Genomic DNA, 26,788 nt, shown 5'->3' with positions numbered 1-26,788 from the left:
TCAGAGGGATCACTACATTAAAGGTTTATAGCATAATAGACCTCCAGTTCTTGTCCTAGACTGAATGTTGCCTGGTGTAAAGTTAACTGGAGTACAATGAAATCTAATAAGTTTTTGACATTATAAGGAACTCGATCGAGTCCAATATTAACAACTCGTCTTCCCTTATTCTAATCAACCAAGGGCAACCCTTTACAATCGTGTGGAAACCATGGCGTTGTTTATCCACGAGGGAGCCGTGATCGACGAGGTCGACGACGACGGGTTTACACCTCTGCTGTGCGCCGCCTGGAAGGGTCACGTGTCCGCCGGCCAGCTGTTGCTAACCCGAGGGGCCGAGGTTAATTGTGAGTGACCAGTTAACAATCATAGGTTGTATTACTCCTCGGTGCAACTACCTTCCCTCCCTGTATAAAACCCTGTTTTGACAGACCTTACCCCGACAAGGTTAGGACAATGTCCAGAGAGCGAAATTTCCCGCTTCAGGCAATAAAACCGCAGGAGAGAGATAGCAGTACCATTTATACAGACACGCACCGAAAACCTCCGGGTAGGTTTCCATAACAACCTACCCTATCGTGCGCAAATTTGGTATAATTACGGTAACAATCCACGTGATCGGCGAGCGGTGTGTCATTCTGTTTGAACTATTCAGCGCATGCGCGTTAAGTGCATCAAAGAAATATTACCGCGAGGGCGTTTTAAAAGAAAGGTTGTCGGGGTGTTGTCGGGGTAATGTTGAAGTAATTACCTTAAATGGCTAGGGTAGAACATAGCAAAGGTTACTGCAAAAACGTCTGGGCAACATTTTGCGGGGACTGTTTTAACAGGCAGGGTAAAATTTTAGATATCCCGGAAGTTGTCGCTGCAACTCTGGTGTGAACGCTTTGCTAAAAACGGGGCTTTAGATGCAGACATTCCTGAAGCATGCAGAATTGCCAAGTCCCTGTGGCACTATACCGAACAGAGAGAGGGGGGGGGGGGGGGGAGGTTACAGGGTAACGCCGGGAAAATAGATGGGCAAATCTTGGAACGGAACAGCCGGAAAATCATGGGTTAGGAGTGAAATAGTATAAGGCCCCCCCCCCCTTCTTTTTTTTCTTTAAGTGTCTGGGGGGGGGGGGGAATTGTTGCTCTTGATTGAGATACGTAATAAGTAGCTTGCTCTGATGATTTGTGAGTTCGCATGAATTTTGAAAGATCAAAGTTTCTTTTTCTCGTTCCTTTTGTTTTGCATGTGTACGTTGGTTTTGGTTTTTTTCTAGTCTTCGACCAATATCACAAGTCGGCCGTTCATTGGGCAGCCGAGATGGACCACTTAGATTTCATGGAGTTTTTTCTGGACATTGCCGGGAAAAGCTTGATCAACGTAGCCGATGTCTACGAGCACACACCGCTGCATTACGCTGCGGAAATCGGCAACTGTGAGGTAAGACGGTCAAACCACTCGCGTCTACAAGTCTTTATCAAGACTAGTCGGACTGAGGTGACAAAGCATAGGCCTACAAGCGAAATTATCCGTTGCTCTAGCGGGAACCACTGGATTGACCAGACAGGCAACTTATGTGACTAATTACTTTGGTGTACGATATCTATCTATATTATATAGTCAGCCAGCGTTGACTATCAATTTCCCCCACCTTTACTTCTGCATGAACTTGTTTTTGTTTTGAATTGTATTTTGTGTTTGTTTTTACTCTTTATTCGGTTGAAATGGCAGAAGAATGGAAAAATTGCAATTCTTTGTGTGTTAGAACTGGAAAATAAAGCCCAAATTACGATATGAAATGAATAAGTGAGTTTTCTCCAGTGGGGTTCTCCTTGGCTATACATAAGGATAAAGTAAATCGCTGTTATAATTACAACGGTCAGGAGTGGAGAATATCTATAAATATATCACAAAACTCGGCTTTGAATGCCGCGAGTGTCTGGAAGGTCTGAATGGATTGTTCGGTCCATATCTTAACAATTTCGGTATGATAGTGAAGGGTCTTAGCTGCAGAAAGGAGGCGCACATTTTATTGAAGCGAATGTCTTTTGTTTTAGAGTCAGTCCCATGTTGTATCTTACAGATGATCCAGCTGCTTATTGATTACAAGGCTGAGGGGGAAGTCAGGGACATCCTGGAGAAGACGCCCATTCATGTGGCTGCTCAGTGAGTCCCTCTTCAACCCAACAAGTCCCGGGGAATTATATATCTCTTCCCGCAGAAATTACCACCTTATCATTTTGAACCTGGCGCCTCTAACTTTCATTGCATAATGTTAGATTGGAGCGAAATCATGGGTTAAGTTCAGGTGTCAGGTTTCCATTTGTTCAAAAATCAAACAATAATCACATTATTATTTTTAAGTCTAATTTCGTCAAAAAGGTGTTGCTTCTTTATAACGGAAATGACTCATGAATCAAATTTGATATTCGAGGAATCAAAATTCCGCGCACGTGTTTCCATGGCGTGAAGTTAGCTAAGCTAACAAGCATTGATTGCATAATACGAGAAATGTGATTACATTGATGTCGTGCCATTAAGTGCATACATACTCAATGCCCATACACACAAACACAAAAACGCAAAATTTTGCAAGAAAGCATATCGACCTTTAAGGATTAGCTACTGACGTGAAGCGTTAGGATATTAGGGCTAAGGCTACGTTTCGCCAACGCCATCATCATCATCATCATCATCTCCATCATCATCATCTTCATCTTCATCTACATCATCATCTTCATCATCACCGTCATCATCATCTTCATCTTCTTCATCATCACCATCATCATCATCATCTTCATCATCATCACCATCATCATAATCATCGTCATCGTCATCATTCTCATCATCATAATCGACATCTTCATCGTCATCATCATGATCACAGTTATCACTCCAATTATCAATGTCCTCCTGTTTTCCTGTCAGGTCCGGCTACGTGAACTGTGTGGAGGAGCTCCTCCGTCACACACCCGCCCTTCTCAACGAGGACGACCGCTATGGGATGACCCCGTTGCTAACGGCCTGTTTCTATGGAAACCATGGCGCCGTGAGGGCGTTGCTGAAGATGGGTGCCGACATCTCCAACGTGTAAGCATTTAACCCTGAATGTATCAATGAGTCTAATATACATAAATTTGTTGTTGTTGTTGTTGTTGTTGTTGTTCATTTTCCATCTAAAAATATGGCTGGATAGCCCATATTCAGCTACACTAAGCTGGTCTTCCATGGGGTCCAGTTGGATGTGGGGTGGGATCACTTCACCGGGTTAGACACCCTGCTCTTTGCGATGAATGAATGAAGCGGGATCTTTTACGTGCATGAGCTGTGACTCCCTCATACACGGGACCTCCATTTTATGTCCTATCCGAGGGACAGAGTGTTTTGCCTCTTGCTAGAGGGGACGGTATGTTTACACACAACATTGCTCAGTCCAGACTAGGGTTCGAACCCGGGCCGCGTGATCGTGAGGCAGACGCGCTACCGACTGAGCCAACTCACCGCACTCACAAACCTATTGACAGAAAATAAAGGTGGCACGCAGACGATTAACACATTTAAAACCAAATAGCGTGAGGAATATATGGGTGGTACGATTAAATCGATTATCATTTGCTTCCCTGACAATGGTTGCCAACGAACACGTATTTCGAAGGATGCACGTCACGAGACCGACACCCACGAGTCATACAGCCCACGAGTTGTACAGCTCACGAGTCATACGGCCCGTGAGTTCCACACTAAACTAACAAGGCTCACGAGACCGACACATTAAGCCCCGTGTTGTATCTGTCGAACTTGTAGGCTGTTTTCACCTAGTGTCGAACTCATGGGCTTTATTTGCCTATAGCGTCGAAGTCACGAGCTGTATGACTCGTGAGCTGCATGACTCATGGACATGCTTTTAATGTCGACCTCGTGGGCTGTATGACTCTTGGGTGTCGGTCTAGTGGGATGACCCCATTTCGATGCGTGCGCTCATCGGCACCCGTCGACACCAGTCGAGATTCTTCGGCTGTGAGTTCAGTGATAAAGGTGTACACAATAAATTGGTTACAAGGATTCTCGAATATCCGAGCCGGACAAGCCTTCCCACATCCATGAAGACCATTGTTACCCAACGCTACCAGGTGTTTGATATAAAACTTTGTGATCGCTCTCAGATGTTAGTAATGGATGACTATGGAGTTTCTTGTAAAGGATTTGCTCTCTTTCATTGAAAAAATTCTACAAGCGGTGGATAGGAGTAATGTGGTTTGTAACTAACTGCATGATGGATGGAGGAGTTATTTTAGTCATGCAGTCACTACAAAACTTTGCGATGGTTTGAGCATCCTCGGTGGGAAGTTACAGTTGTGTTACATTGTCTTTTGCAGCTTTAATCTAGAGCTCTATAATTTTGTTGTATACCATGCTTCAAAGTTTCTCGAAAAATACAAATAGGTAAAAGTTGAACGTTTTGTTCCCTTAAACAGAACCGTCACGACAATCTATTTTTTTTTTCCTGCAACACAGAGAACTTGACAATTATCAAGAACAGTATTTTTTCAACTACAATAACATTGTTCTTTCGATAGTTATACACGTGTATTGTTTTTTTTCGTGTTCGTTGTGTTACTGTGTGGCTGCCGCCATTACATGTATTGCCGATCTTATTCTTATCATTACCGGTGTTGTTGGTTCCGTTGCCGTTGTTGCAACTGCTTCCTTCTGCTACTAACTGTCACTGTTGGTTGCTGTTGATGTTGTTGTTGTTGTCGTTGTCTCTGTAGCAATGATGATCATCAGACGGCGCTGATGTTGGCTTCAGCCAATAACCACGTGGAGACAATGAGCATTCTTATCGAACACAACTGCGATATTTACGCCGTGGATAAGAACCTGGTAAGGTTTTCTTCCTCGGAATCACACTTAGCTGTCCATACACAGACTGATAAAGGCTGATTTTATTTCACTTTGTTATTGTTTTTTAATCAAGATTATACATAATATTTACAACGGAAAGAGTAAATAAGGCGTCAGTTGGTGATTTAAACGATTTATTTTTTTTTAAACATTCATACCGCATACATCTGGGGACTCATAATTACATGGATTTATTCATATAGGCTAAACTCAGGTACAATGACGTCAACTTGATTGAGTAGAGTTTTTTGCCACAAAAGGCAGTGACAAACCAAAGCAAAACATGAAGAGAGGAGATGGTATTTACCATTCTTCAATGGCTGGTTTAGGTAAAAATCATATGGATTTTCTGATTCTTATCGATGGTGTAATGTAGAAATTTGGCATTTGATCAACCTCTGAAGTCACGTTACATGATGCTGTAATATACTGCAGAACACGGCCCTCCATCTGTGCTGCGACGCGGGCCACATCGCGGGCGCTAATATCCTCATCCGAGCTGGAGCCGACCAGTCGTGTTCCAACGACCAGGGCTTCACACCCCTCGAGCTGGCCATTGAGAGGGAACAGGGCGAGATCGCCGCCGCTATCATCAAATCAAAAGAGTAAGTATGGTTCAATGATTTCATTTGCCACAATCATTTATGTAACATAATCATATAACCAAGCATGACACGGTTGCTCCCGTTTGCGCTACGTTTCGCCTACAGACGTTAATTTTGATTGCAACAGTGGATGCTAGCAGGTGTATAGATTTGTCTGTGTATATTACATCCACTTCTTTCAGTAAAGATCAAGTTTCTTCACCAATTTGAAAAGAAATGTGAAGAAATATCTAACCAAAATTTAGACTAGCTTAATTATAAATGAAACGTCCATTATAGATCTACTTTGAATCAAAGATTTCCTTTCTCTCAATACAAGATTCTGTGTAGAATCACTAGGTCAATATATAACTTGTTGCCACCGAAATCTCTAACACAGGTCACTGAACACTTTGTTCGAGCTCCACAGAAACAATTGCCCATTTTTGGGGGAATGTTATGTTACACAAAGATGTATTTCTTAAACAAACAAACACATACCAGATAAAGAACACAATTGTTCTGAAAATTATATGGATTGCAGTCATATAATCCTCATTGTGAGGAGAACAGATACACTTTAGGTTTGGATTTGAACATTTCTATAGATGACAGTTGGCGTAACTGAATAGGAAACAGTGGTGGATGGGGGGGGGGGGCGCACCGGTCGCGCGCTCCCTCCCCTTTATCTTTCTTTTAAAGAAATAAAAATGAAAAAACGGTGGAGGGGTGCGTGCGCTTCCCCCCTTTAATTTTGAAAAGGCGCCCCCTCTTTACGGGATTCCTGGATTCGCCCCAGGGTAACTATTCCACAGTTTTGGTCCCATAACGGAGAAAGTACGATCCCTCCATCCATGATGAACGTAGACTTCGTCCATATTAATAACGTGCCTCTGTGAAGTGAATTTGGATCGCTAATTTTGTGCCATATTTTTTTTTTTGATCAGCTGGAGGGTGGCCATGCAAAGTAAGGACGAGCAGATGATCTCGCCCATGAAGGCTCTCATCGAGAAGCTACCCGACGTCGCTCTCCTCGTCATGGACCGGTGCGTTCACCGGACCTCCAAAGATCCCGTCACCATGTCTTACAGCGTGAGTAATTGTGTCTCTTCACTGAATGTTTTTGACGTATTAAAGCTAGACGGAATCCATGTACTGTAAGTCTTAAAAGACTTGGCAAAGGTATAGCCAGGAGGAGGTCGCGTCTGGATTACATGTACCGCGATGCCCACTGTGCGACCTGAGCCTGCGAGCTGGTGCGAGCTATGTGGGGGTCCTCGCCAATTGTGTCGCATGGCCTATTTCATTACGAAATGACTGATTTCGTTACGAATTGCCATGCAACACTTGGCGCCCCATAGCACAACTCGCACCAGCTCGCAGGCTCAGGTCGCACAGTGAGCATTCGGCCTAAAACCAATCGTTTCTGTATGTATTCACATGAATAAAGGTTAGACAGACCAGTTATTGAAGAAAATGCTGACATCATAACTTCTAGGCAATTCGGTAAAGGTAATCAATGCAGCAAAATATATGCCGCTATCATGTTTATTAACGAAAAAATGTCCCGTTTATTATCAATAAATTTAGATGATTCATATTTAAATTGCATATTAATTATTTCCTTTTCTGATGTGTAGATGAAATTTGACTATCAATACATCGACCCTGGGCCAGATGACGTGTCGACTAAGGCAAACAACAGCCGGTATTTTGCCGTCAGGGTAGGTCCAGCTTCTGTTACATTAACGACTTTGCAAATGATGACACCAGCACAGAGTAGACACCTCTATTGAAGTATTATTCGTTGTCACTGATGTATTCCCGACAATTCTGCTGTGAGATTTAAAGTTTTGTCCAGGAACAATCAATGAATTTCCCCTTGGTGGTGTTCGCATCATTGATTACTCCGATAAAACATTCCATTTTTTATTTCGTTTTAAGTTTTTTTCAGGCCTATAGAGAGTAAAACTCAGTGAACTGTCGAAGCTCTCTCTATTTCTATCTTCTTCTTCTGTTTTATTTGGAAATGAAATTACCATGCTAGTCCTCGGAAGTCAATATAGATGAAAAAGTGTTTTGAAAACGAGTGTTTGATTCACTCATTCTGAACGGTAATCAACAATTATCAGTTGGTTTTCAGATGGTCTCCCTCGTGGGGCGAAAAGACAAGACAACAAAAACAATATATCGAAGCAGATATATGACAATGCAAAAAGCATAGAAAGGTTTCCAATAACCATACACAGCGTCATTACTGATTAACTTCTTTTCTGTTGCAGCGGTGATACATACATGACATAGGTATACGTATAATCATGACTTGAATGTAAATGATAGCATAATTTGAATAGGCAATTTCACTGACATTGTTTTTGCTTTTGGCTTCTGTCGTTGACGTTTCAGACGATGTGTCAATATGGGCGTGAGAAGCTGTTGGCCCATCCTCTATCACAGAGCATCTTGAAGCGAAAATGGTAAGTTCACATTCACTGACAATCTTACAAATTCCGACGTATCTATCCCTTTTGGTTTTTTATCATTGATGATTATTTTGTTTCCATCGTAACACACCGTAACAACAAGTCGGTGATGACCAGACGAAAACGAGTTCGTTCAATGCCTACACCATAATGAGCAAAAGAGAGTTTAGCCTTCAACCCATAAGGTTATAGGAAAAAAAAGATATTTTACCATCGTCCATTCGTAGATGTCGAACAAGCTAAAATGTCAAGTTTTCATGATAATTGCAGATGTTGTATACAGGGTTAACCAAATGACTTTACATCTTTTGTTGGCCGATTTTCTTGTCTTCACCACGCCGACACATACTGAAAATAAACTCTCTCATTCCTTGAATTTTCCAATTTGTGTTTTTGGCTAAAATTATACAACTCGTCTGAAGACAATGCCATGTGAAACTAAAAAGAGGAAACCCACTCCAAATATAATAAACTTCAAAGGGGAAAACATTTCGTGCAGAACGATACAAAAAATGACAAAAATCGGTTAAGAAATAGGAAGGTATGACATTATTTTTTTGAAATTTTACTCTTTTTTCTTTGGGGGGGGGGGGGACATTTCTTGACCAGTCCTTATGAATATTAAAATCAGCAAGTTGATTATGTCATGCCCTCACAAGTTCTTATACGTTTCTATACAGAAATGAAAACAAAAATGGAAAAAAATTTCATTTTCAGCGGTATAGATATGAAACTTGCCTGAAATCCACCTAAAATAAAAAAGAACAAATGCTAACTCGGATGTATCTTGGTATGGGAATATGCTTTTACATGTACTTGTATTGGCTAAAATTTACAATATTCAGAATTTCATACATTTCTACGTACATGAAAATTGGAGGGTAGACATCATTTGCTCGCTTATTTGAATATTGGTAAGGACTGCATGATCAAGAAAAGTTTTTCGAAAAAATGTGAAATTTCAAAATGTCAAATCTTCCTTATTTTTTTGATTTTTGTCATTTTTTTATCATTCTTTGAGGAATGCTTTGCTCTTTCTTTTAAAGTTTATTTTTGGTTGGATTTCTTCTTTAACATTCCCTTTAAGACTTTTAAAACTTTCTTAGAATAATAATGTTTCAGTTTCTATCATTTCGTTCTTCTCCGTCTACTCGATCTGCTACAAAGTCAACTTGGTGTTGAATCCCAAATTTTACTTTATGACCAATTTTTACATAATGTAATACCACGAGTAGTCTGTACAGTATTGTACGTCGTCAGCTCCTTGAAGGTATCTCTTCAGCCACTTAAATATCTGCCTTTGTTTCTCGATCTTTGTATTCATGCAGGCAGCGCTTTGGTCGGATCTTATACTACGTGGACATGACTCTGTACATAGCCTTCCTAACACTCCTCACAATATATAGCATGGTCTCCCCAGTTATCATCGGTCTTACGGCATCCTACGTTCATCCGGAAACAAACCAGGCCCTTTCCTGTCCGGTTTTCAATCTGACGGGGAACCCGGAACTGCATCACTACTTGCGGTATGACGAGGCGGTAAGTCATGATGCGATACATAAGCTGTTAATTTTGGCGAGGGTTTAATTTTCGCGAATCACAGTTGGACCGCGAATTAAGCCAGTTCGTAATTAGCTCATGTACACCTTGGTACAAATGACCTTTCTTTTTTCTCAGTTGGTTAGGCGCTTCACTCGTTTTCAAAGCGGTGTAATGCATAGCTTGCCTGACATAACAATTTATGGAATTCGTGTTCAAACAGAGCATGAAATTGTGTTTAGACTAGAAGACCAGAAAAGTCCGTCAGTTGACACTTTAGCAGGCATCTAATTCATTGTTTTGTATGGAATGCAATAACAACCTTATTCTTTTGATATTGCCAAATACCAGGCTTGCTGTCAGGTGGATGTGCTGGCAAGCACTATTTAGATAAGGATCACATGAATAATCATCACATCACAGATGCTCATCTCAGTGAATTAATAAACCAGAATGTCTTTTGGTACCAATGACCTTTTTCTGCTCATGCACAAAGTGAAATTACGAACTGGTCTATTAGACAACGCGCGAAAATGTCACCATGCGCTAAGGTAATAGAACACCTTTGAAGGCCTCGGTGTCAATTCGCGTAAAAAACATCTCGCGAAAATGTCCGTGACTTAATTACAGCGTATACAGTATTGTGGTATTAAGTTACGCTTGTATGTGTATTCTTATGCATAGAGCTGCAAGACAGACACATATTATTATAGATACAGACCAGAGACGAATAATATCAACATTTCCAGGTTCCAACAGATCATCATGTACACACAGTGTCTGAAATATAACCAAATTCAGCACCACCGATATTAAAATAAACACGAAATTCAATAAAATGACACATGCATATGCCAAAAAGGATTGGCTGACAATAAAGGCATAGATAAATGTTAAGTTTTCGAATTATATTATTTATTGTGTCTGTTTGTACGTTTGTTTCTTAACTTCTTTCTCACTATTCGATGATACATAAGCTGCCTCCGAAAATCACCAGTTTTCGCCTCTGTGACAAGGTAAAAAAAAAATCTTGCCTGTTGCGGCTTTCGAAACAAAAAAATCGTCAAAATACGTTATATCAATTTTGACTTATGTTCGCGAGATTACCCTTTGGCAAAGCCTTTTCTAATGCTGTCCTAACTTTCTTCTTCCAGTAAGATGAGAATCATTTAACATTGTCAACAGCTAACGACTTGGCGAAACAATGCAAAGCAAATAAGAAACAAGCAAAGATGGATGTAGCGTTCACATTCAGACAAATTACAAACAACATTCAATAAGGTGAGTTACAAAGAATTCACGGTAACTGTAATGAATGTTGGACGGAAATCTTATTGAAAGAATAAAATTCATCATCAGGTCTAACATTTTAGTGGATAGATATGCTATTTATGTAAGCTGACAAAACTCCGTTAGAAATCTTGGAAGATAATATTATTTGCCTGAATGTATACTAATTCAAGATCGAGCAATTGTGTGTTTGCCATAAATACATGAGCTCGAACCCGTGAAACCTGTCTTGCGTCACATTTCACATTTAGAGTTTTGACAGGCATACGATATAAGAGAAAGTCTTCATAATACACTTTTACACAGATTGTCAGAATTTCTTCAAAATTCCACTGCTGTGTTTTTAATGATCTCATCATTCACTACAAAGTTTTGGGAAAATTTCTTGTAAGAATGCACAGTCACGATCGCTCTCCACAATTTGTGCACCAATGAATTTTACAGAGTGATGGATTTTACTACGTGAACCCGACCACTGCTTACCTGGCTTACGGCATACTAGCCTATTGCATGTCCATCATCCTTGGGGAGCTGGTCGAAATGTACGTGGTGGTGAGTACCGGATTATCTTCCCTTGTCCTGTTCGTATTCTCGGAAAGCAGTAAACCTTTCCTTTTCCTTCTACTTAAACGCTGATCAATTCAGTGCTCATTTAAGTAGGGCTATAGTTGCTACTACCACCTCCCTTTACACGTGTAATACCAAAGAGTTACTAGTTTGTCAAACAATCTAATTTGAAGGACATAAAACCAATATTCTTCCACATGAGCTCATGTCAAAAGAGTTAATCCAAGGAGGTACCTAGTACCTCCTTGGTTAATCTAATGAAGAGTTTTGTGCATGCGATTAGAAAACGGTTGAGGTTTCTTATGACGTCATCACTTCATCCAATTTGAGGCTACGACTGTGGCCAATATCACTATGGGGGGGGGGGGGACATAGGAAAGTAATCCGCAGTGTTACATCCCATCAGTTTCGTATCTGTTTTTCATGTTTCGATATCACTCGATCATTAAATTGCATATATATATACAATGCCTAAGACTGAATACTCCCACTGAGAATAATCTAAATTCAGTGGGCAAAATGATTAGTGGCACATGGTAGCCATAATGTTGGGGTATCAAAGAAATTCAAAAATACGAAAGGGCCCAAGGTATTAAATGAGCAAGCTTGTTTTATTGCAGGTTCCAGTACTTGATTTGTACACGTAGAATAACGCCTTTGACATGGTTATCGTCTCTACATAGTTTATTCGAGATATTTCCTAATTTTGGTTGAAAATTATAACTTCATTTCATTTGAACTGATTATTCGATTATCTTCAAAGTTCCACCTAGTAATACATTGATCATGATGCGATCGATTACTGCACATCGTAAAGTTGTAATCAACTTTGATTTGTGTGTGTTTACTTGGGTCAACTGTGGGATTTGATTTCACCAGTCTTTATAACTAACTCTCAGGATACAACAGGACCTGTTTTGGTGAGATTTGTGGTGGACAAACACATGATTTAGGTGAAGCAAAACTGGTGGACATTCTGTGTTAGCCATGAATCTGTTGACATGGAAGCCATCATTCACGGTCACTATCACGGTCAGGCTCAGTGAAGCGTATGAGGCCTTGAATTGTTTGTCTCCATTGTAACCAATCTACCACAATGGCCGTTTTCAAGTTGACTGCCTTCATTTTCTTTATACTGACATGCCAGTCAATAGCCCTTGCCTGTCTACAGCAGTGCCATAGTGCTAATCATAAGTCTGCTGCACTACTTCAATACCACCATGGCAGACATATTGGGAGAAGGGTGCACTATTACGCCAACTCAACAGCCACTCTTCAATTTCAGGCCATTCATTCCAACTCCTACCATGGGGCATCACTTCCATTGGAATCCACCCTGAGGACAGCTTTCCAGCCCCTATCAATGCTTCTTTCGGGTGACATCGAATGTAATCCCGGGCCTGAAGACACGCAGAAGCGCAAACGAATTGTGTCTGGACTCCTTTTCAATGCCCGCTCCATCCGACGTAAAATGCCTGATCTTCTTGCATACCTGGCAAGTAACCCCATTGACATCCTTTGTGTTTGTGAGAGTTGGTTAAATCATACTTGTGATACAAGTGAACTTGAGTTTCCTGATGATTTTGAGGTATTTCGGCGAGACAGACAAGACCTTCATCTACCTCATAAAAAAGGAGGTGGGGGAATTCTCACTGCCGTAAACTGTGTCCTTCGTCCGAAACGGCTCCTTGCACTCGAACATCGTAGCCTGGAGTCTACTTGCATTGAATTAGCTATTGGTCAATCAAAATGGCTTCTTATCACGTTATATCGTCCACCTGATGCTAATGCCGACTTCTGGATCCATTTTCAAGAGTTTATTGACGACGTCCAACAATCAGCATCCATGTTCAATGGCATCATCGTCGCAGGTGACCTTAACGTCAACCTACAGGATCCTACCACTCATGAGTCCACTCAATTGCTCTCTGCTTTGAACACCTTAGATGCTACTCTACTCACTGACGCGATTACAAGGCCCTCCAGGGAAGACCCAACCTCAGGTACATTAATCGACCATGTCTTCACCAACAGACCCGATTTATTCCTTAGTACATCCACCTGTCCTAATCCAGTCCCAAGTGATCATCATGGTGTCCTTTTTCAGTTCAACTCCCCTAAGTCTCTCGCTCCAAAGAGTGTCATCCGTGAATTTCTTCTGGTCAAGAAAGGTGACTTTGCTCATCTTAACCGCCTCCTGCAGTTGATTCCTTGGAGTCTATACATGGAACCTGATGACGTCAACACTTCGTGGGAGAATTTCTTGGACATCTTTCATGCTGCTGTTCATGACTCTATCCCTAGGACCAAAGGGAGAGCGAATACGTTCAAACCGTGGATCACTAAAGAGATAAAACATCTGATTCATAAGAAGCAGAGGCTCTTCAAAAGAGCCAAAGTCAACAACTCAGTGGACACCTGGGAGGCCTTTCGTGAAGTGCGTAACCAAGTAAAATACCAAATTAGAAAATCTTACTGGCAGTATATCAATGACTTGTTTTCCCTTCCTGACAATCGCAAAAGGTTCTTTGCCTTCGTTAGATCCAAAAGGAATTCTTCGACTCCAGTTCTTGTCATTGATGGTCATGTGCTCACTAAGCCACAAGACATCGCCGCCCAATTCCTGTCATCCTTTCAGCAATCATTTACCGATTCTCTCGACTTGCCGTCATCTCCTCTTGAATGCCATTGTCCGATTCCTCCTCTGGAATCTGTGGAGATAACTGTCGGTGATGTCTACAAACGCCTCGTATCTCTAAACCCAAGCAAAGCGCCAGGTCCAGACGGCCTCTACCCGGTTCTGCTGAAGGAAACGGCCCTTGTCTCATGTGGTATTCTGCATCATATATTTTCCATGTCCCTTCGGCTGGGATCCGTTCCAAGTTCTTGGAAATGTGCCCACATAACTCCTATATTCAAAGCGGGAGACAGGTCTTCTCCGGAGAACTACCGCCCTGTAGCCTTGACTTCAATAGCCAGCAAGCTGTTGGAATCACTGGTGGTCAACTCCATTGACAGACACGTCGGTCTACATTGCCCGATCACTCCTCTTCAACACGGCTTCACCCGGGGAAAGTCATGTGTCACCCAGGTGCTACATCTAACCAACGAATGGCTTCACTCAATGGATGGCCCACATTCCTGTCCGGTGGATGCCCTGTTTTTAGATTTCAAGCGTGCATTCGACAAAATGCCCCATGATCGTCTTCTCAGGAAACTGTCGTTGCAGTACAACATCACTGGGAATCTGTGGTTGTGGATAAAATCGCTCATGTGTTGCCGTAAGCAGCGAGTGATGTATCGTGGAGTCTACTCTCACTGGGCTCCAGTGACCTCAGGAGTGCCACAGGGAAGTGTTCTCGGACCCACTTTGTTTAACATGTTCATAAATGACCTGCCCTCTTATTTGTCTTCAAAAAGCGCCCTATTTGCCGACGATGCTGTGATTTACAGACCCATATGTTCTCCCAGTGACTGCGACATCTTGCAGCGTGATCTTGATGCTGTTCAACAATGGTGTTTAACTAACTCAATAGTGCTTAGTGTCCGTAAATGTAATGTCATGCGTATTGCTGGTGTTAAAAGGAAAAATGTTGGAATCCCTACTTACTCCATTGACAATCAGCATATCCAAGTTGTATCTGAAGTTAAATACCTTGGAGTAATGTTTAATTCAAAGCTTAGCTGGGACACTCATGTGACGTACATAATTTCTCGCGCTAACAGGATGCTGGGTCTTATCTCTTCTCTGTCGAATGGCCTTGTCACTTCAGCTAAGCTAGCTCTTTATAAAAGCCTTGTGTTACCCATTTTGGAGTATGGCATACCTGCTTGGTACCCTGTAAACCGTAGTCTGAGTGACAGAATTGAAAGCATTCAACGACGTGCGACGAGAATGATACTCAAACAGCGTCGGCAGGAGATGCCTTACAGTGATCGTCTTAGCCTGCTAAATTGGCCAACCTTACAATCTAGGCGTAAATATTTATTGTTAAATTTTATTTGTAAAAGTTTATATAATTTGGTTTTGTGTGATGATGTCACCTCTGCAATTAACGTGGTGGCACGACGTGAAGACGATCTTAGATTCCAACATTTGAGAGCTCGCACCCAGAGGCTGGCAAACTCTGCTATTTACATGTTCCCGATATTATGGGACAGCCTGCCATTATCTCTACGTAATGATCTTATTCTGACCAGTTTTTGTTCATGGCAAAACCAACTTCGCTCATGTGTTTTATCTTTTGAATATGTATAACCTGCTCTGTTGTGAAAGTTCTTCGTCTGTATGGAGCAGTGCCTTACCACCATAGTAACGGTCAAGTTTCACACACACACATACACACACACACACACACACACAAAATCATGCACCGTTGTGGCTCGAACTGCTGTCTTAATCTTATTTTTGTTCTAGCAGTTTACCAAGAATTTGCCATGTGTGACTGTTACGATTACTATGAGTGGATGTGCAGGACATTTGTTGTTGTTGTTTTGTTTTTGTCAATATCCCATTATAGTTGTTGTGTGTATGGCAAATTTGCGTATGTGTTTGAATCCAGAGCATTTTTGTGTAGCTGAGACTTTGGGCTATCGTGAGTGTGTCCTTCATTTTTTCATACGATGTCGGGATTACGTTAAAAAGCTTGGTTGAAATTAAAGCTTATCTTTGATGTATTGAGATGTTTCTTTCTTTCTGCAACTTTCTTTGCAATAACTCAAGAAAAACAGCTTTTATCACCCCAAAATTTTGCACATGTTTAGTCTATGTTACGTACATTATTTTATAAGATAACCATTTGATCGGACACCATCTTGGGTATGTAAATTAGGGTCAAAGGTCATAAATGTTTCATCCTGTATTTTAGTGAATACATGTCCTATCTCTCCCATATTTTGCACACGCAAGACCATGCTACAAGAATCTTTTCACAAGATAACCACTTTTTGCTCAGATGCCATTATGTCTGCGCATAGTTGGGTCAATGGTGAAATATATTTCATTCTGTATCTTCGTTATGACGTGTTATTTCTATGGGAGTGCAGTTTTTCTGCAAATGAAAATTGATATGACTATGCACTAGCTCACTTCTGCTTCAATGAATTTCTCCCCGATTTTAATATGTTGTAGCTGTGACTTTGGGCTATCGTGAATGTACCCTTCCTTTTTTATACGATGTCGGGATTATGTTAAAAACTTGGTTGAATTTAAAGCTTATCTGTAATGTACTGAGATGTTTTTATTTTTCTGCAACTTTCTTTGCAATAACTCAAGAAAAACAGCCCCATCACCCCCAAATTTTGCACATGTTTAGTTCATGTCACGTACATTATTTTATAAGATAACAACTATTGATCGGACATCATTTTGGGTATGTAAATTAGGGTCAAAGGTCATAAATGTTTCATTCTGTATCTTAGTGAATCCATGTCTTATTTCTCCCATATTTTGCACACGCAAAGACTATGTTATAAGAATCTTTTCACAAGATAACCACTTTTTGCTCAGATGCCACCATGTCTGTGCAAAGTTGGGTCAATGGTCAAATATACATGTACTTCATTCTGTATCTTCGTTACGACGTGTTATCTCTATGGGAGTGCAGTTTTTCTGCAAATGAAAATTGACATGATTATCTTTTTCGAGCACTAGCTCATTTATGCTTCAATGAATTTCTCTCAGATTTTAATATGTTGTAGCTGAGATCTTGGACTATCGTGAATGTACCCTTCGTTTTTTTCATACGATGTCGGGATTACGTTAAAAAACTTGGTTGAATTTAAAGCTTATCTGCAATGTATTGAGATGTTTCTTTCTTTCTGCAACTTTCTTTGCAATAACTCAAGAAAAACAGTTTCTATCACCGTTAAATTTTGCACATGCTTAGTTCATGTCACATACATTAATTCATAAAATAACAACTTTTTGATCAGACACCATTTTGGGTATGTCAATTAGGGTCAAAGGTTATAAATGTTTCATTCCGTATCTCAGTGAATACATGTCCTATCTCTTCCATATGTTTTACATTGATATAGCTGATTCTGGGTGCATGCACTGGTCGGGGAGGAAGGTCTCGAGCCTCGGTGATTAAGTTTGCCTTTTCCTCCCCTGGCAACCAGCAGCATGCACCTGGAACCACCACAATTTTTATATCATGTATTTACGATTTTCTGTTTGTATTTTATATCAGCTTGTATTGTACATTGTATATTGAATTGCCGAATAAATAATAATAATAATAATAATAATGAAACCGCCACAGCAACGATGTAACTCTGTAAGTATTCAACTTGTCGCTAGAGCTCAGCGTTTACGACATAAACGATGCTTGTAATACATGTCATGAGCTAGAATGACTCGTGTTTGGTTGTCTGTCTATCACCTTACAGCGACTGAAGTATTTTACAGACCTGGGCAACTTCGTAGACTGGGGAACTTTGATCTCGGCGCTGATATTTGTATTCCCTCCTGGTAGGGTGCCTTGCAATCACAACTGGAACGCCGGTATCTGGGCTCTTTTCAGCTCTTGGATGAAATTCATCATGTATTTCAAAGGGTAGGCATGGAATCTCGTACCTATATTTGTATTTTAGCATGTACATATTCTAAAATGTATATAACTATATATGTACGAATGTGTGCATGATGGACGTATGTATGAATATGTAAGTCCGTATTATTTCGTGTATGTAAGTGTTCTACATGATAGTTATGGTGCGTGTATGCATATGCGTGCATGTATTGTGAAAGTTTGTATTTTGTGTTTGTTTACAATGTTTGTGTGCATGTGTGTGTAAATGTGCATGTCTGTATGATTGTGTGTCTCGCATTAAGACGCCTCTGTGATGTGACTTGCGAAGACGTATTATAAACATAAATATAATAAATGCCCCCCCCCCCCCCCACCGAAAGAAGGAACACAACAAAACGTTGATGAAAATCTTCATAAAGATAAAAGAAAAATAATCGAGAGCTTTTCTATCTTTGTGTGTGTGTGTGTGTGTGTGTGTTTGTGCCTGCGTGTGAATTTGATTCGAACGGGATAGTGTCTCCGCATGGTATGGCAATATTTCACTCTTGCAGTTGTATCGTTCCTCTATAGGTTTTTGTTCAGTTTCTGGAACTCCATCATACTGCTGCAGCCGCTGTTGATGAAGAGCGTGATATATTTATCTATCTATACATATAAATATATATATATATATATATATATATATATATATATATATATATTATATATATATATATATATATATATATATATATATATATATATATATTATATATATATATATAATTTCACTAGATTGAAATAAGATGTATATTTTTCCTGTGTAGGTTCAAGACCACGGGTCTCTACGTGCTCATGTTTGTTGAGACACTGATGTCAATCATCAAGGTAATGTTTCAACCCTTTTGTAACAATTCATTCATACATAGCATGCAAGCAATATTCATGAATTCGTTCGAGGAAAAAGATTGTCGGTATAAAAGTTACGGAAGAGAAAAGAAGATAAGACTTGACGCCCGAGAAATAAAATGTCATGAGTTCTTCATCGATTGCTCCTAATCCTTCGTGATGCAGCTTTATTGTCTGCTGTCACAGAAGTGTTGTTGATTATGACCATCCCACCCCCCATAACAATAATGTATCATATTATTCATTTAGTTCAAAGTTCATTTTCTTTTTCTCTTTTCAACAGAATATACATAGAACATGTATGATTATGATGATTATACTTGGACATGCGTTTGAATAATTCACTGCATGTCTATTGTCAATAAAATCAAGACCTCCTTATATAGACACACTATAATAATTTTATATTCCGGGGAAAAAACACCGGAGGTAACAACTGAAAAGAATCCATGCTTGTAATATGTGATCACCTCGTAAAAGGTTGAAGAAAAAGGAGGTGAAAAGCTTATAAACGAGAGCTTACAACTGACGTATATAGTATCTCTATGCAACTACAAAGAGTGCAGGAAAATTAGAAAAGAAGGAACTAAAATAGAGAGAAAACGAAAGTGCAAGAAACTGAAATACAACTGTAGGTAAACTATAGTTAATAATAAACTATACAGATACTAATTAGATTTTGTCACGTGCAGGTATTTTCCCTTCTAGGCAGTTAATGCGAATGCGTTACTTACTTCGGTATGATACACTGCTGTAGGTGCTTGTTCTTAATCGCTAATTGCTTTTAGGGTAGGATATAAGGTGTGTTGTTTAATGACCCAAAAAGGCAAATCTGCGTCTAACCTGCAAAAACATCATCATAATCTTCTTTTGGGTGAATTCATTTTTTATGAGTTGTTTTGTCAAAGTTGTTACACCGAGCTTGTTACATAGATATCACTATCATATTGAGAAAAAAAGCTAGAAGTATAAGTAACCTGGATCTTAAGTTCACTCGCGAACTGCTGTCGCAATGAAGTATAGGGCCAACGTATTTAGTACTACTAGTAAACTGGATTCCCCATGATATTCGTAAATAAGGATTTCAATGTCTCCCTCTTTTGTTCAGGCTATGTCAGTGTACATCATGTTCGTGTCGGCCTTTGCCAATGCATTCGGCATGTGCTTCTGGCAAATCGTAAGTACAGATTGTATGTATTTACTGCCTATGATAATACTTGAAATGGAAAAGTAGAGAAGAGCGTCACCCGTTCTCGTTGATTTACGTGTATGGACAATTATTACTGATTATAACATCTAATTTATTGAAAAGAAGAAGAACAAAATAAAGAAGAAGTAGAAACCCAACGAAGGAAGAGGAGGACGAGAGGAGGAGAAGAAGAAAGAAGGAAAGAAAGAATAGGAAATAAGAAGTGGTGAGGTAGAAAATTTGGAAGTAAAAATGTAGATGAAAATTCAAATGGATATTGTCATAAAGATGAAAAACAAGAGTCCGTTGGCCTCCTTCAAACTCAAACTCCTTTTTTTGAAACTATATATTCACCACCCAATCACATCCCTTACGAATGTGAAAAAAGTGTTCAACAACAACAACAACATCAACAACAGCAACAACAACAACAACAACAACAGCAGCAGCAGCAGCAACAACAACAGCAACACGTTAAACCCATAAAGAAAGAGAGAAAGAAAGAAACAAACCAAAACATCAATCTTATCTGTACTTTGTGTTTTGCTCTCCACAGTATCGCTTCTCATCTGCTGAACGTGGCATCATGAGCATCTTCACCATGATGTTGGGAGAGCTGAACAAGGACGACATCTTCGCACCAGATGTCTCCCTCGCACCTTTCGGGGCGTCCGCCTACGCCCTCTTTTTCATCTTCCTCTTCATCATGCCTATTGTGCTTAATAACCTGACGGTAGGCGGAGGGGGTTATGGAAGAGGGGTGGGGAGGGGGGATGGGGAGGAGGGGCGGATAGGGAGGGAAAGGGAGAAGGAAATGGGAGGGGGTGGGAAAGGGGTTCAAATGTAGTATCCGTGATGAGCATACAGATGAGGGCATACGCCTATCAGACGTATACGAATTTGTTTTCTAATTCACACGACTTACTGGCAGTTTGTTTATTTGTTTGTTTGTTTGTTTGTTTTTTGTTTGTGTGTTATTGGTATTTTCTCTCTTGCTTGCTTTCTTCATTGTCTTTGCTTTAGTTTGACTGTACTAAAGGTTATACAGACATCGAGAGTATGATGCACCGTTCTGCCAATGTCTGCATAGAAGAGACAAATTAATATTATGCTGATGTATTAGCCTTCAATAAATATCGAAGTAGTATGAAGATGGGGCCTGAGATCCTGAAAATGAAATTAATAAACTGCAACGCGAAATAACAAGATAAATCGAACAAAGAAACGTAATACTGGGAAAGTATATGATAAACATATTATTAAATGATGGAATCGATTAGGGAGATGTATTTATTCGTATCGTTCTACATATGCGAGGTGTAAAATCCATGTTTATGTTTTTATTTTACTAAAATTGCAAAATAATGGTTGTTCAACTTCTTAACTCAACTTGTCGGTTGACTAAATCTTACTTTGATCAAGCCAAAGTTTGTTCACACAACTAAGCCTCGTGATTACCTTTGAAATGTCCTTTGTCAAAAAAAAAAAATGGCAGTTTCAAAATGCGTAGCTGGATCGTACGATATGGTTTCAGAAAAGATGAAAGAAAACTTCAAACGGCTAATAATTTAGTGATTTTCTTCTCAATATAAACGAACAATCACAATTTCGACTGATTTTCGACTCTCTCCTCTTCCAATCAAGATTGGTATCGCTGTCGGGGACATTGATGGCATCAAGAAAAAGGCCTTCATTCGTAGGAATGCTGTTCAGGTAATGAGCATTCATTTTCTTCTGATTCTGATCTGTAATAATTATGTTTTGTGTATAACTATTTCAACTTGGCAGTAGAATACATCAGAACACGTAATGTTGGCTCATCCTGTTCAAATTTGATTATGTGGTGTGTCAGTCTTTTGACAGGCCCTCTCGCTGTATGATGGCTATAACCGGCGAACGAAGCGAGCCTCGCGCTGTCGCACTCAGCTGAACTCGCTTCGTTCGCCCCCATTTGCTCACCACCATACAGCGAGAGGGCCTTGGCAAAAGGCTAGTGGTGTTTTCGATGCGAAAATAAAGAAGCTCATCACAGATCAATATATTTTATATACATCCCCAGTGGTATTTCTTTTTTAAATAAAAAAAGGCAAATATACACATATTTCACTTGATCTACGACTTGCAGTCGGATTATGTATACCACTTGGAGGCTAAGTTCCCACTGTGGCTTCAGCGAATCATCTACCAGCCGGAGAACATCACCAAGGTGTCAAAAGGACTGCGAACCAACAAAATCATGGCGTTCGTAAGTCTCATTTGAAGGTGTACTGATAAGCTCTTTTTTTTCCAATCATTATTATTATTTGCGTTTGCGGGAGGGATATGCACACGTAAAAACAACAGCAACAAAACAAAATTGTCACTTTAAAAGTCAATGCGGAATGTGACACCTTGTATGCAATTATCAATATGTCTTTGTTGTGGGTATTGGTAATTGAAAACTGGATAATGTTTAATGACGTTTTAATGAAATCAAGTTGAGCTTGAATCCAACTGTAAATCAATTTACTTGTAATGAATAAAGTGACAGATTTTATAGCCTGGCAAACCATGGGATTTAAGGGAGCTCATGTTGAAAGCAGATTTAATTGTAAACCCACTGTGCAGAACCTCAAATGAGATTGTATTTTGTAAGATTTCTACAATGGGTATATTCATGTATCAAATAAGTTCGGACAAGCGCACCCAATAACTGCAATTTTTGCACCTGTTAACGCATGCAACCGCTTGATGTATGAAAGTGGTAATCTTCAGAATGTTTTTCTGTCGTTCATGCGCTTCCATCAGGATATTAAACCCAATATTTGTACAGAGATGTATTTAGTTTTATTTGTTTTCTCTCTTTGGATATGTTACAAAGGTCCGTATTGCATCCTTAAAAATCATTATCATTAGTGGTATTAACAATGATGATGATGATAATGATAATAATAATAATGACAATATAAATAATATTAAAAATAATAGTCATATCATCACCATGATGAAATAATAATAATAATAATAATAATAATAATAATAACAGTAATAATAACAATAACATTAATAAGAAATATGAAACTGAATGACCCTGGGGACATTATAGACAGTTTCAGCAGTTGGAGCTAGCTCTGGCCATCCTTACGAAGATTGGGCAGTGGGGAAGGGGAGCTCTTGGGTTACCACAAACAAATTTGATATACGTGCCTTACTTCGGGATACAATTTGCGCTTATGCTATTGTATGAACATCCTTACTCTGAATCATCTGCTCTAAGCTACGATCATGTGCGTAGATTTGCTGTATATACTGTATGTTTGACTCCGTTCTCCTTTGTTTTGTGGGATATAGTTTTTCCCTGCGGAGGACGACGCGTTCGTGGAGGCGGACGATAAATCCGAGCCGAGGACGGCTGAACACGTATTGGACGAGATGCAGGGTCTAAAAACCTCGTATGTATCATACTGTTGGATGGGCTTTGTGATAGACAAGAACATTGATTTCCTCGAACGAGAAACAACGATGAAGGGAGCTGCAGATGATATTTAGTCTGAAGTTGTTGTTTTTTACAACAATAGGAACAACTACTTCTACTACTAGGCCTCCTACTTTTAACTTGAATGTAGACCTATTATTTGGGTAAGGAATACACTATAGATGTAAACTACCCATTTGCACTTTCGAAGATCAAAGTCTCACGCTGTCTGTAATGGTACTACTACCCAAACTAGAGAATATCCGTAAAATTACAGACACTGTAGCACATTCAGTGCAAGAATCGTGACACTTTTGTTTTGATTTGGAGCCGACACTATGATTTTCTAGTCTAGCGTTTCTCCATCTCGAAAAATCATAAACTAATAAAGTACAGTGTTGCTAACAGAAAAAAAAAGGAAAAAAGAAACTTTGTAGAAGTATTGATTAATAAAGCGGGGGAGGGAGGCAAAAGAAACTCCCCGGGTTACTAGGTGACTTGCAAAGATATTAGTTCTTGTGCTGAAAATTTCCCCACGGTATGATTGTGATGGTAATTTAGAAATACTTAAATTTATATAGGGTAAATATTTCTTTTTTTTCTTCAAATCTTCCCTCCAGCTTGGCCTCTCTGAAGCTGATGGTCAAACAGCAAGGCGACCTGCTGAAGAGTCTCGCTGACAAAGAGGGCGTCAGCACCAAAGTTCAGGACATCGTCGCCCTGAGCGGGTTCGCTGACGACGTCGTCTTCAACGAGCACGACAACGAGAATGACCACGAGTCGAATGCATAGCATTTAGCAGCAGACGACAATCAAAACTTGTTTAGGTCAATATTTCAAATGACTATAACATTACGGACCAAGGACAATCTGGCCTATTTTGACATATATTATAAATTAAGGAGGCAAGCTAGTGACAAAAGCCTTGTATTTTTTTATTTCTTTTTTCTTGTCTGAAAATATATCTGAATTTCTATGATTTGTGACGTTGTGACAAAAATATATCTCTGTTCACTGCAAGAATGCCAAAAGCCCAAACCTGACAATCTATTAACATGCGAAGTCCAATCTCATTGGAGTCGAGGCTCAGATTTATTTTGAATTGATTCGATTTGATTTATTCGTTTCTACATTATCATTGCACATGTACCCATTGTTGACAATATACATTGCATAAAATGAGCACATAATTATACAAACGTTGTTTAAAATGTTGTACAACAAGTGTATACACAGTACAATGGATAATACAGAAGAGCTGCAGCTCAAGCGTAACTAGCCTTATTTGCTTGCAGCCCTTTTCATACAAAGTCATGACACACAATATATACAAGGAAAAATAGGGAGAAAGAGAGACTTGCGTAGTGAGATATATAGGAAAAAAGGAGGGAACGAGAGGTTTGACAGCTTTCAGAAAAGGTCTGCTTAATATTTCATTCACACAGAGTAGCATTTGGCTGAATTGTCACTTGCTTCCTTTTGCCATCATCATCATAGCGATAATGTAGCCGGCGGATTTACATGAATTGCATCATCGTTACCAGCTCTCGGTGTATTGAAGCTATTTTATTTCAGTGAAGTATTACAAGGCTTCGACACCCCCCCCCCCCTTCAAGTGGAATATTCCTCTCAAGGCAATACCAAATGCGATGGACAATCATCTCCAGTGTACGTGTTTATAATGTACTTCAGTTTTCGACAAGCATAATGTATTCTGTACTCGTCTTATGCCTCCCCTCATAATTATGGCGATGTTTATGAATTATAATCAAAGATTGTAATACATTTAATGAATATATATAGCTTTGTAATCATATGTGTTTTTGATGTCAAAATAATGTGTATATCCACCTCTATGTCTTTAATAATCCCTATATGCAATTTCCGTCAAAGGAATTATGCTTATATTGTCATAATGTTTGCCTATTTTTATCAATTTGGAAGAATAAAAATTAGAATATATAATGAGAATAAATGAGAATATAAATCGTTTTATATAGAAGATATATTGACTCGAAATAAATCAACGTCAATTGCTTCACAAAGTGTGATATTAGAGTCATCTAGTGATCTAATTTGATGTCTGCATTCGTTTTTCATGCAAGAATATAACACGAGGCCAGTTGAACAAAGTTATTGCGTTTGGATGTTTGAACAGAGGATATGAACGTGGATACAGGATTAATGATTGACTTTTACAGCATTGTTTTTTTCTTGAATGAAAATGAGCAAGTGTCATTTACGCATTGAAAGAAAGATATGATTCCATGTACATGCTGTTCAAGAGATAAATTAAGTAGATCTAAATGTAATACAAATACAAGAGACCATTATCATAAGCATATACTCGACGAGGGTAAAGCTACACATCATGCAATACAATCATAGAAAATCCAGTCACCATTCACGGAGCAGAACCAAAGTGGGAAAACTATATGCGCACTCATGGTGCATAATGCAAAAGTCACACTAGAGAGTTCGTGCAGCGAAGTGTTGTGCTTATGATAATCATTATGACGGAGGAAGTATCTCGATTTATTTCATTCGATATTTCGTCACCAGAATAAAATATTCAGTGTTGTAAATAATGTGATAATGGCGACTTTCTGGTGCATCAAGATACTGGAGTTGTAATTGCTTGATTACTATCACGGAATGTGCCTACTTGACATAAAGATAGAGGCCTTAAAATGTGTCTCCCTATAAAATAATAATGGAGAAAGAATCACCGAAATGGAATTGTGTTGTGTTCAGTCAGATAAAGATTGGCGAGTATATAGACTATTTATATCAACCCAATTTTCACTTGTGAATCCTCTACGTATGATGTTAGACTTATCAGATAAGTGCGTTTTAGAATAGGCCTACATTTTAGAAATGCGATGGTATTTACGAATACCGGTGAACATGTGTGTGTGCTTCTACGCATTCTTCAACCCGCCTCGTATGGTAACCTGGTAATATTCCAGTTAATGTTTATACTGTTAATATAAACGTTTACATAATAGACATTAACATAAACATTATAGGGAATAGCAAGTTTACACAGAAATATTGAAAATCTATATCCGGATGTTGATGTGTGTAGGCAAATCAGCATGGCGTATCACGTTAATTCAATTTTACTTTCTTGTGTTTTAAATTAACTCTTAACGTGCCATGGTCGCCGAACGGCGACCTTAGTGCTGACGTGCCATGGTCGCCGATCGGCGACAAAGAAGAGCGCGAAAAACATTGATTATTTAAGTTCTTATGGTACCATAATGTGTTACACCAAGAAACTGACAATGATATGTACTGGTAGCTGACTAGCATAGCCATCGTTTTCACCAAAAATATGAGTATGCTTACATTGGAAAATTTT

At 39.4% G+C, this 26,788-nt stretch overlaps 1 protein-coding gene across 1 annotated transcript in view; it reads left to right on the top strand.

Annotated features, from left to right (window-relative positions):
- The window catches only part of LOC139740947 (uncharacterized), a 32,868-nt gene extending 8,652 nt beyond the window's left edge, over positions 1 to 24,216 (top strand). The window contains exons 8-26 of the mRNA XM_071651533.1: positions 184 to 347; positions 1,266 to 1,429; positions 2,073 to 2,155; positions 2,918 to 3,079; positions 4,762 to 4,873; positions 5,330 to 5,499; positions 6,426 to 6,570; positions 7,119 to 7,202; positions 7,885 to 7,955; positions 9,290 to 9,500; positions 11,235 to 11,342; positions 17,751 to 17,917; positions 18,700 to 18,760; positions 19,890 to 19,958; positions 20,527 to 20,703; positions 21,615 to 21,683; positions 22,096 to 22,215; positions 23,301 to 23,401; positions 24,045 to 24,216. Coding sequence (XP_071507634.1) covers positions 184 to 347; positions 1,266 to 1,429; positions 2,073 to 2,155; positions 2,918 to 3,079; positions 4,762 to 4,873; positions 5,330 to 5,499; positions 6,426 to 6,570; positions 7,119 to 7,202; positions 7,885 to 7,955; positions 9,290 to 9,500; positions 11,235 to 11,342; positions 17,751 to 17,917; positions 18,700 to 18,760; positions 19,890 to 19,958; positions 20,527 to 20,703; positions 21,615 to 21,683; positions 22,096 to 22,215; positions 23,301 to 23,401; positions 24,045 to 24,216 — 2,410 coding nt within the window. The remainder of the gene's footprint in view (positions 1 to 183; positions 348 to 1,265; positions 1,430 to 2,072; positions 2,156 to 2,917; positions 3,080 to 4,761; positions 4,874 to 5,329; positions 5,500 to 6,425; positions 6,571 to 7,118; positions 7,203 to 7,884; positions 7,956 to 9,289; positions 9,501 to 11,234; positions 11,343 to 17,750; positions 17,918 to 18,699; positions 18,761 to 19,889; positions 19,959 to 20,526; positions 20,704 to 21,614; positions 21,684 to 22,095; positions 22,216 to 23,300; positions 23,402 to 24,044) is intronic.
- The last annotated feature ends 2,572 nt before the right edge of the window (positions 24,217 to 26,788 follow it).

Source organism: Diadema antillarum, unplaced genomic scaffold (assembly GCF_040938485.1).
Source record: "Diadema antillarum isolate AM-2024a unplaced genomic scaffold, OU_Dant_1.0 seq00000891_RagTag, whole genome shotgun sequence".
NCBI lineage: Eukaryota > Metazoa > Echinodermata > Echinoidea > Diadematoida > Diadematidae > Diadema > Diadema antillarum.
This window is presented reverse-complemented; position numbering and strand designations above follow the sequence as displayed.